This window comes from Nyctereutes procyonoides, unplaced genomic scaffold, assembly GCF_905146905.1.
Source record: "Nyctereutes procyonoides isolate TBG_1078 unplaced genomic scaffold, NYPRO_anot_genome, whole genome shotgun sequence".
Classification (NCBI taxonomy): domain Eukaryota; kingdom Metazoa; phylum Chordata; class Mammalia; order Carnivora; family Canidae; genus Nyctereutes; species Nyctereutes procyonoides.
The window spans coordinates 49,412,726-49,424,658 of NW_026575044.1; the positions used below are offsets into that span (position 1 = coordinate 49,412,726).

The window sequence follows — 11,933 nt, forward strand, 5'->3', positions numbered from 1 at the left end:
CAACCCTAGACAGACAGCCCTTGTCCAGCGGCTGTGGTAGTGTTCTCAAGCAGGTGCACAACGAGGCGCCCCTGAAAGAGCTGCAGCTATCTTGCACTAATTAAATGGCTGAAAGCTAAAAAGCAGGAAGCAAATTAAGAGCCCATAGGCCTTCAAACCTCGAGGCGGGCAGACACAAATGGATGACAGGTGTGCAGGCTGGCTTCGCGGAGGCTCTGCTCTTGCCCTCTTGCCAGCCGCCTCCTTTGAAAGGACCCCTGCTTTACTACGCAACTCCCTTTGTCATTCCAGCAATTGGAATGCTGTCCTTTTTTTCAGTTTTGTGTGTCTCATAATTGTTTTTAAAAGTGAAAAAAAAACTAATTGTAAAATACACAGAAGCATTTTCATCCTAACCATTTTAGGCGCCCGGTGCAATAGCATTAAGCACATTCACGTTATTGGGCACCCATCTCCCCCATCCATCTGCAGAACTTTTTCATCTTCCTGAACTGAAGCTGTGTCCCCATTAAACACAAACTCTTCTTCCCCCCTCCCCCAGCCCCTGGTAACCACCATTCTACTTTCTGTCTCTGAATTAGATCACTCTGGGTGTCTCATATAAGTGGGATCATGCAGTATTTGTCCTTTGGTGTCTGGCTTATTTCACTGAGCATCGTGTCATCAAGGTTCATCTGTTGTAGCCTGGGTCAGAGCTTTTCTTTTTTTCAAGATTGAATCATCTTTCACTGTATGGATGGACCACATCTTGTTTCTCCATTTGCCCGTCTATGTGATTGGGTTGTTAGCGTCACCGGGCCTTCTGAATAATACTGCGAGGAACGTGGGTGAACAGCTGTCTCTTCAAGACCCTGGTGTCAGTTCCTTTGTGCAGAAACCAGAGGGGGCACAGAAACTGCTGGATCGTATAGGAGGTCTTTTCCTCAGTAACTGCACCATTTTACATTCCCACAAGCAGAGTACGAGGCTTCCAGCTTCCCCACATCCTTGTCCACACTGTTCTTTTCACATTTTTTTCATACTAGCCATCCCAATGGGTATGATGTGAAGCCAGGCTTGCCAAAGTCAAGTGTCTGGGACATATGATAGGATTCTAAAGAGAGTACACATCACAGCTGAAATATTTAGACACGTCCCTGATGTCAGCCTAACACATGTGTGCGCTTGTGAGCCCCTCCCTGCACACACACAACACTCTCCCATCTGTGCCCGAGGGCTTGGCTCCAGGTGCCTCTTGGGTGCCCAGGTGACAAGCGATGTCGCCCAGTCCCACTGTGAGCCTGACTTGAAGGAAGCGTGCGTGCACTGCTCTGTCATGAAGACCAAGTTCTCTCGTGTGTTTGTTTTCTGTCTCTAGAACCATGACCATGCCTGCATAGCCTGCCGCATCATCCACAGGTCAGACGAGCACCGCCCGCCCCTCCTGCCCCCCAAGGCTGACCTGACCGTCGGCCTGCATGGCGAGTGGGTGAGCCAGCGCTGCGAGGTGCGGCCCGAAGTCCTGTTCCTCACGCGCCACTTCATCTTCCATGACAACAACAACACCTGGGAAGGGCACTACTACCACTACTCCGACCCCGTCTGCAAGCACCCCACCTTCACCATCTACGCTAAGGGCCGCTACAGCCGGGGCGTGCACTCCTCCAGGGTCATGGGAGGAACGGAGTTTGTGTTCAAAGGTAGGGCTCCCACCTCAGCAACCAGGGTAACAGCCCACCGGGTGACAAACTTGAGCGGCTTGGGTACCTTTTTGTCGAGACAGAGCCTGAAGGAAGGAAAGGGCTTTTATTTTTTTTCCGGTAGAGATGTTGGGTGAGAGACTAGGGAATACTTTCTGCTTTTAGTTCATCATTTACATCGGCCTCTGAGGCTCCCCTCTGCTCAGAATGGGGCCGACAGGGGTGGCTCAGCCTGTGGGCCAAGGTGGGGGAGCGCCCCCCTCCCCACTGTGCATGGTGTCACATGTGGCCACGGGGTGCGTTACTGCAGATGAAACCTTGCATCTGCACGTTCCTGTCGTGTGTGCAGCTGGGGGCAATTTGGAGCTGCCCCTGGGATGACGTCACACATACTTGCTGCATTCAGGGTGCTCTCTTGAGTGGGCAGTAAAGAGGAGATGGTAGTTACACGCCTCAGGGGCTCCGAAGGGTCCTTTCCAGCGCTGAGTTTGTCATGCGCTTGCAAGTTGTCATGCGCTTGGAGGTGGGAAGTTTGGGATTCGTAATGAGGATCAAAGTGAGAAAGGTTAAGGGGTAGAAATTCACCAGGCTGTTACAAGTGAGGGAGGTCTTGTGGCCTCTTTTTTTCTAGAATTTCTTTTGAAGCTTATGCATCTTTAAGAGATGGTGTCAGTCACATCACAGATAAATAAAAGAGAGGTGGTGCAGAGACTGGGTGTGACCCCCTGATTCAAGATATTTAACATGAAATATTTCTGCTGACCCAGATAAGTCCTAGGGCATCTTAGCCCATGTTGCCCCCCCCACCTTAGCAAGGAAGATTTTTCTCCAGGGAGGATGGACCTTTGCTAGGTGTGGCTAAGAGAACAACAATCTCTGACTCCACCCTGGAGCTGTGGCAGCAGACATAAAATACGGTCCCCTGGGCTCCTTCAAAAACAGCCCTCTATAAGTGCTGGGGTTTCTATTTAATTACTCATATTTTACTTGCCTGCAGCCTAATTTGTTTTAGATACCTGATATATGGGCCAGTATTAATTTGCCAGACTGCTAAATAACTAGGAAAGGTATTCAACACCAAAGCTACTTAAAAACTTCAAAATGCTTTCATAAAAACAGCATTCCAGTTTGTGTTGAATATTTCGTCAATCCCCAAGAGTCTGTCACCAAAGACAGCTCCTTGGAGATACTCTGTGTGACAGCTTGATGTCACGTCAACATGCAGTCAGTCAGCTGCAGCATTTCTACACCAAATGTGGTCTACCTACAGTGTGTTTGGTGTCATGACCCTTCAGATCGACTTGTTGAACTCTCCACTGGGGGACGCTTTTAGGCAAGCTGCGGCGAGGGGGGGGTGGTGGCTGGGCATGGTGGGGTTTAGAGCAGATGGCCAGCGCAGCTGGAGTGCTTTCTGCACCACACGCCACCCCTAGAGTCACCGACCTGTCCTCTCTCCTTCGCAGTGAACCACATGAAGGTCACCCCCATGGATGCGGCCACAGCCTCGCTCCTCAACGTCTTTAACGGGAATGAGTGTGGAGCTGAGGGCTCCTGGCAGGTGGGCGTCCAGCAGGACGTGACACACACCAATGGCTGCGTGGCGCTGGGGATCAAACTACCTCACACGGAATACGAGATCTTTAAAATGGAGCAGGATGCCCGTGGCCGCTATCTGCTGTTCAACGGCCAGAGGCCCAGCGATGGGTCTAGTCCAGACAGGCCCGAGAAGAGAGCCACCTCCTACCAGATGCCCTTAGTGCAGTGTGCATCCTCTGTGCCCAGAGCTGAGGACTTCTCCGAGAACTACCGGGGTCACCAGTATGGGAGCTGGGCGCCTGGAAGGAGCGCTTGTCCTCTGCTCCTTGCTGTACTCACCGGCCTTTTGACTCTACTGCACTGGAATGTCCTCAGATAGAAGTTTTTAAGAAGCTCTATTTTTCCAGACCAGGATTCCTTATAATTTACAGATTTACCAAAAGAAAGGACACTATTTCTTGTGATGCACTTGAATGCCCCAGAACTGAGGCTCCTTTTCTGCTGCCTGGCCCCCTCCCTCTCAGCCTGAGTCCTGAGCAGTGCTGTTTGAAGTTTATGCTTTGAACTCTGTCCAGTAGGATCCCCGGCCTGGGTGCCTTCTCAAGGGTAATTGCACTTTAAGACCGCAGAGAGTGTCGAGCTAGTGTGTTTGGTAGAGGGGGCAGGGTGACAACGAAGTCCTCTTCTTTTCTTCCTCATAATTATTATTATATTTCTGAGTTAAACTTAGATGAGTATCAAGCTCCAGCTTTTCCTGCCACTGTATCGCGGTTGCTTCCTGTCCTCCCTTGAAACTGTTTTGCAACCTGGAATCCAATGCAGAGTTGGTTTGGGACTGCAATCAAGACACCTCTTATTAATAAAGAAAAGACTTGAGTGTAGATATGTATATAGGGAAAGACACAGGGTTTAGCTTAACCATCCTGACAGCCTTTATGCAAAAAAAAAAAAAAAAAAAAAGGGAATCCAAGTTTTCAAATGTTGAGTGGAAAAACATCTGTAATTAAAGTTTTAACGTAATTTAAACTATCGTTGTTTTAACTTATGGGGAGAGGAGACTTGGTTATGTGCTGGTTTCTGGCTGGTTGCGGAATGCACGCTGCTTTACTGCTGCTCAGTTGACAAGGGTAGTCAAGCAAATATCAAAAGCAAGACAGGCAGGCCCAGCAATGTACGGGGTGGTGACAGTGTGTCATGTGCCACCCGAATGACAAAAAGTGCCTGTTCATTCCACACTTTCCTCCCCGTGGAACCCTCGTCCTCGCTCATGCTGTATCTTGCTGGGGTGAGTAGATGGAACCTCACCTGGCCATCTCTGCTACCCTCAAAGATGACTATTCAGAGACCATGCTTTCCTGTTCGGGGGCTGGGATGTTCAGAGAGCGTGCCATGGGGGCGTCCTCACCAGGCCTGCACTAGATACTCGATGTGTGTGCAACCCAGGCTTTGGATAAAGCCCCCGTATCATCGGATGTGCCAGCTTGAGTTGGTTTCTGCTCTGCTGTTGTTGCCTTTGCTCTGTGACTGCAGAAGGTCTCAGGGTCACCTTCTAGAGCGCCTGTGAGCTTCTCTCTCTCTCAGACACTGGGAGGATGCATGAGGCATGTCTGCCCATTACTTTGGATTATTACAGATGGTGCTATCTGAACACCAAGTGCTGTTGCCAATAGAGACCGACAGAAGGAAATAGCAAGGCATCCAAAGCCTGGATGGAATCAGGAGTGAGCATGGAAACCGTGATCAAGGTCGAGAGTCATACTTGTATTTAAAAATTAACTTTATGAAATGCTGTAGCATTCAGTGTGGTGATAAGTTATAAGGATAGCATGGAGTACCAAAGCGCTTTATCTTTAGAATATATTTTAAGTTGTGGTGCATACTGAAGGGGTTTATTCAAATGAAAATACTAACTTAATGTCTGCCAAGTTTAATAAAGATGTCAAAAGTACTCCCACAGAATACATTTTACCTGTGGATCTATTTAATCAATACTAATGCTATCTTTAAAGGATATAATAAAATTATGTGAAAAACTATGTTCACTGCTAAAGAATACCTCAGTGATTTGCCATAAAAGTGATAGATTTATAGCCATTGAATTCACAGGCGCTCACCTAGACTTAGCTACTCACACTTTTAAAAAGTACACTACGTACACACACACACGTATATGCAAATATGTAGATATTAACGTGTATGTAATGTATGTGTTTATGTCTTAGAGATAACACGATATTCGTGGGGTCATAGCACTTCCTGATACACTATACATCACTACAGAGAATGGCTGGTATAATTTACTCACGAATTATCCACACCGATATATGCCTGTTGCTTGCTGTATCACCCACGTGTATCACATCTTGTCTTGGTTATGTCATGTTAATGCAAATAAGGGTCAGTAAGTTAATAGCAGATAGTTCCACTTGTAAAAACTGGGTTTGGTGAAAGAAGTAAGTAAATAAAAGATGGCTCTTCTAGACTTCCCTGTCCTGGAACTAGACTTCCCTGGCCTGGAACTAGACTTCCTGTTTTCCTGGGTAGTAGGCTGATGGTGGTCAGGGTCAGAAAGTTGTTCCTTGGGTGAACCTTGTAAAATCCAGGTGGACCCTGGACTCAGAAAGGAGTTTCCTGGAGCCTCCATCACTCAGTGTGGAATAAAGGTAATTTGTGCAGACATGACAAATCTGGTCATCTGCTTAGGTGCCCAGTGTCTGTGACATCCAGGTGATGTCCATCCTGCCATCCTGAACAGTCCGCCAGGGGGTCCCGGTGCTGTGGCAGCCCACTAGTGTAACTCTTAGCAGTGCCCAGTCTCCGGGATCCCTGCAAGAGGAGCTGAGGGTCAGGGCATCCTCCACAGGGCTTTACACACATCTTGTAAAAACGACTGGAACGTAAGACCTGTGGTTCCTGGTTGAAGGGAAAGCTTTCACAATAATAGAAGAGCCATTCTCCATCCCACCAACTCTTTAAATATATCTTGAAAGCAAAGATTATGTTAAGTAGTCCACACACATATAGCAATATTATATTTTAAAATGGTATCCCTGCCATCCCTATAAGACTTAAAGCAGGCACGTAGCAATGGAGTGCCCAAACCAACAGATAGCATCTAACGAGGCATTTCTGGACACTGTCCTCAAAAGAAAATGCAGACCGTCCTGAGGGTATTGGGGGAGTAGGGATGGTGGGTGGAAATACACAGAGAGGAACCCACTCTGACACAATTTCTCTACTTGACAGATTTTTCTGGCCTTCTCAAGACATCTAAGCTTTTGTGAATCCAAACATCTTTCATAAGAATATATCTGTGTGAAGAACAAATAAAAGTAGCTTGGATAAATGTTTCTCACTGATTTCTAGATTCTTGACAAAATGTGTAAGCATTCTCAAGTAAGAGAATCATATGTCCTAAAATACTAGTTGAATTCTTTAAATCCCTGTAATGATCCAAGAGTTTTGGGCTCACAGGGCAAACAAACCATCTCTGAGTGTCCGTGGGGCTCCTATGTTTTCACAACCCCATCTCCCTGGTGTTTCAGTAGGTAGAAGTAACACTATCATAAGAAAAAAAAAAACTACTGGTTAAGACTTCAACTTCAACGTTGGCTGAGGCCTGGTGAAGCGGACGCTTGACACAACCACGTTTCTCCAGGGGGTACCCAACTGACGCCCAGTTGTACCCACAAGAGGTGCCACACCGGGCAAACACACATCTCCTTTACTCAACTGCACAGCTCACTGGGCGACAGGTTGTGGGATATGACCCGTGGCCTCCCGTGGTTTCCATGGATTCATTCTGGTCTCTTGGTTTCTGACATCTGCTATACCACCACCTCTATGACCCCTATGCCCTGTGGAACACCACCCGAGCAACTCCATGCCCCCTTGACTTAATCAATCTGGTATAGCTATTACGTTAGAATCCGGAGGCCCGAGGATTTGGGAGCAGAGAGAGCAGCACTTTGCAGCCCCGTGCCCCCAAGCCTTGTCACCTACTAGCTGCCTCTTCATCCTCCTGAGCTGGAGGGGCACCTGGCAGCTTTGCTGCTTAGGAACTGCTTCAGCCTTTCCCTTCCCCATGAAGTCTCTCCTTCTCGAGTGATACGAAAATCTGAGAAAGATCCTCAGCAGTTCAGGAACTGTACTTGCCAAGGACTTCAGGCACTGGGGGCTCAGACATTTTTCTGCAGCAGATGAGGCCAATACAGAGGACTATTGATAGGGCGTGACCTTCAGAAAATCAAGGTTATAATAAACAAGTGAGGGACGCCGTGTATTAAGAAAGCTCATTTGCAGAATGTCTTTCTGTTCCCTAAATAACACAGTCCACATTCTCACAGGCTGGGCCCTGGGTAATACGACTGCCCTGGAATCAGTTTGAAACATTAAGATATCTCATAGACTGAAAAATGGAAATATCTGTTGCATGTTGCAGTCTTATCCTCCAATTTATTTGGGAAATGGAGCTATGTTACATCTGAGTCCCAGCATCACTTACGTGAAAGAATAATCAGCCTCATAGTATTCTCAACTCAGAGCAACTAATTAGAACATTCAAAGAAAAAAGGCTCCTGTAAAGAGTGTGTCGTCTCGAAGCAGAAGAGAGTATATTGCGTTGTATTAGAAACAAGCAGCTTGGCAGGGGAAACTCGCATTAGGCAAGAAGACAGTTCTCTTACTCCATTACTGCCTTGCGATCCCTGGAAATAAGACACCTTAGTAACACATAAGGCCACTTTGCCTTAAAAGCCCTTTGCATAAATTACGCTTTTGAAATGAATTCTCTTCCCAATATCAGAGAGCACAGCAAGACAAGTACGATGGTCCAGTAAAAAGAAATAGCATCCTTTATAGGGTTTCATGCCACTTACGTAGAAAGAGAAGCAGTCCGTATCCAATTGCAGCGGGCATCCATATCCACCTCAACGCTGTTTCCACCCTTTGTCAGTGTGAAGATCCTTCTGGTTTTTAATTATATGTATATTTCATCAGTGTGCAAATCTTCTTTCCTACTACATGTTCCAGATTAAATTTGACCAATTGGTAAAATCTTGAAATAAGTCTTGCAGATAGAGCATTAAATTCCTTGTAAACTTCAACTGGCTCCAGAGAAGACCAAAAAGGCATCACTAATTTCATGTTAATAAATGATGAAGGTGAAGCTCCCTGAGGTCAGGGATTAGGGAATCAAAGAGCTTTTATGGAGCCGTTCTTATCACGCTCCAGAATTTCAGCCTGACCTCCCCCAGCCCCGCAGCCGTTTCTTGAATGCACACTGAATATGTGACATCATAACTGGTTCTTCACATACATTAACTCGTTTCATCTTCACTACAACCTAGCATGGTTGTAGTGAATTCTTTACAGTTTTGAATTCTTGCTGGAAAATCTGGTTATGGTTTGCAGCGTGCTTGTCCTAACTCCCCACAAACAAGCCAGTTTTTCTTTGGAGGCTTTGTCCCTTCCAGAACATGTGGAGATACAGCAAAGCTGGTGAAACATATGTGAGTCCCGGATTTCAGGGGAGAGAGAGTGGAAACTAGGGCAGTGTCAGTCTCCGCTTTTAACTTTGAGAGTGGAACTTCCAATCATTACCCTCTGGATCAGGCTTGGGGAAGCTGAGGGAGCCTCCTTCCTCTCAGAAAGCTTCGGAAACCGTCTGGACAGAACAGTGCGTGCCCTCTTTGCATCAAGTGGGCATTTTCAACTTCCAAACATTGTCAGGCTTCAGTGACACTCGGTTCCTCAGCCGGCCCAAGAGGACTCCATCCAGATCTTTCCTGGTCCAAGGTCTCCAGACCAGTGAGTGAAGTGCCTTCATAATGGTCTTTGGCACACAGGAGCACACACTGGATATTTAAAGCTCAAGGGACAGACATTTGAGCAGCTTGGTTCAAGCTGGAGAGAGATGTAATGCCCTCAGTGAAACTCCTTAGGAGAAGCATGTTGTGCAGTGTGAGGGATCCTTTGGGTGGAAGTATGTGTACGAGTGTCTGCACTCTTTGGGGCTGAAGTGTGTTTTAGTGAATTTTTCTAGCAGGCTAGCTTTCATCTTGGCCCTGACTTAGCACATCGTCCCGGTAAGGCCTGTCTGCCTGTGGTCATTAGATATTGATCCTTCCCCATTTCACTCCACCAACCCCTGGCAACCTTGGATCTTTTTACTATCTCCATAGTTTTGCATTTTCCAGAAGGCCCTGTAGTTGGAATGATACAATATGCGGTGTTTTCAGGTTGGCTTCTTTCACTTGGTGATACGCATTTAAGCTTCCTCCATTTTGTTCTCATGGCTTGATAGATCATTTCTTTTTAGCACCGAATAATATTTCAGTCTCTGGATGTACCACAGTTTGTTTAGCAGTTCACACACTGAAAGGCATCTTGATTGCTTCTGAGTTTTGGCAATTATGAATAAAATTGTTATAAACATCCATATGCAAGTTTTCACGTGGGTTTTCAACTACTTTGGCTATGTGCCAAGGTGCGTTCTTGCTGGATGGTATGGTAAAGGTTGTTTAGTTTTGTAAGAAACCACCAGACTGTCTTGCAAGTGGCTGTACCATTTTGCATTCCCACCAGCAACAAATGAGAGTTCCTGCTGCTCCACATCATCACCAGCATTTAGTGTTGTCTTTCCTAATAGGTGTGCAGTGGTATCTCATTTCCCTGATGACATATGATACAGAGCATCTTTTAACGTGCTTATTTTCCTTTCCAATCCATACATCTTCTTTGCTGAGGTGTCCCTTCAGGTCTCTACCCCATTTTAAAATTGGGTTGTTTTCTTATTGTTGGATTTTTAAGATTCTTTATATATTGTGAATAGCAGTTCTTTATCAGATGTTTATTTGGTAGATATTTTCTCCCAGTCTGCAGCTTGTCTTCTTATTCTCTTGACATTGTATTTCACAAAGCAGAAGTTTTTAATTTAATGAAGTCCATCTTATAGTTTTCATGTATCATGTCTTTGATATTGTATCTAAAAAGTCTTTGCCATACCCAAGGTCATCTAGGGCTCTTTACTATGTTGTCTTCTAGGAGTTTTGTGTTTTACATTTAGGTCTATGATTCGTATTGAGTTAATTTTTGTAAAGGGTGAAAGGTCTGTGTCTAAATTAACTTTTCAGATGTGGGTGTCCACTTTTCCCCATAATTTGTTGATCCATTGTGTTGCCTTTGTTCTTTTGTCAAAGATCAGTTGAGTACAACAATGTGGGTCTATTTCTTTTCCGTTGATCTATTTGTCTATTCTTTTGCCAATACTATACTGTTTTGATGACCGTAACTTTAAAGTAAATCTTAGAGTTCAGGGTTGTCAGCTCTCCAACTTTGTTCCTCTTCAATATTGTGTTGGTTATTCTGGGTCTTTTGTCCCTCTATATAAATTTAGAACCCGTTTGTCAATATCCACAAATTAACTTGCTGAGATGTTGATTGGGAATACATTGAACCTAAGATCAAGTTGAGAATTACTGAGTTCTTGAAAATATTGAGTCTTCCTATCCATGAATGTGGAATGTTTCTTCATTTATGTAGTTACCATATTTCTTTCATCAGAGGTTTGTAGTTTTCCTCATATAGATCTTGTACGTATTTTGTTTCATTTATAGCTAAGTATTAGTTTTTAGGGTGCTAATGTAAATGGTATTGTGGGGCAGCCTGGGTGGCTCAGAGGTTTGGCGCTGACTTGGGCCCAGGGTGTGATCCTGGAGACCCGGGATCGAGTCCTGCATCAGGCTCCCTGCATGGAGCCTGCTTCTCCCTCTGCCTGTGTCTCTGCCTCTCTCTCTCTCTCTCTCTCTCTCTCTCTCTCTCTGTGTGTGTGTCTCTCATGAGTAAATAAATAAAATCTTTTTTAAAAAATGGTATTGTGTTTTTAATTTTAAATTCCACTTGCTCATTGCTAGTATATAGGTAAGTGACTGACTTTTGTCCTGCAAATCTTGCTATAATCACCTATTAGTTCTGAAAGGTTTTTTTGTTGATTCTTTTAGATTTTCTACATAAATGATCATGGGAGCTGTGAACAGTTTTATTCTTCCTTCCTAATCTGTATACCTTTTGTTTCCTTTTCTTGCCTTTTTGCATTAGCCATAACTTCTAGTATGATATTGAAAAGTGATGATGAGGGGGGATATGCTTGCCTTGTACGTGATTTTAGTGGGAATGCTTCCATTTCTTACCATTAGGTATGATGTTAGCTGTCAGTTTTTATAGATAGTCTTTATCCAATTGGGGACTTAATTAAGTCCTCTATTCCTAGTTTAGTGAAAATCTTTATCATGAATGGTTGTTGGATTTTGTTAAATATTTTTACTGCACCTACACCTATTGATTGCTCATTGTGATTTTTCTTTTTTACCCTATTGATATGATGATTTGCATTTATTGATTTTCAAATATTGAACCAGACTTGCGTACCTGAAATAAATTCCCCTTAGTCATTGTGCATAATTATTTTCATTATTCATTGTATAATCAGGATATATATATGTATATATATATACACATATATATACATATATATATATACTTGCTCTTGAGTAATAAGAGTTCCTTATATTTTTTTATTACTCCCTTATCAGATACATAGTTTGCAAATATTTTCTCCAATTCCATAATTTGCTTTCCACATTAGAATGAACTTAACTAAAAAAGTCAAAGGCTTGTACACTGAAAACTACAAAGCATTGATGAAAGAAATTAAAAAAG

General features: G+C 44.5%; 1 protein-coding gene across 2 annotated transcripts in view; it reads left to right on the forward strand.

Annotated features, from left to right (window-relative positions):
* Nucleotides 1-5,251, forward strand: part of APCDD1 (APC down-regulated 1) — a 31,272-nt gene extending 26,021 nt beyond the window's left edge. For both annotated transcript variants that reach the window (XM_055323552.1, XM_055323553.1), the window contains exons 4-5: nucleotides 1,358-1,679; nucleotides 3,143-5,251. In XM_055323552.1, coding sequence (XP_055179527.1) covers nucleotides 1,358-1,679; nucleotides 3,143-3,594 — 774 coding nt within the window. In that variant the 3' untranslated portion in view covers nucleotides 3,595-5,251. The remainder of the gene's footprint in view (nucleotides 1-1,357; nucleotides 1,680-3,142) is intronic.
* The last annotated feature ends 6,682 nt before the right edge of the window (nucleotides 5,252-11,933 follow it).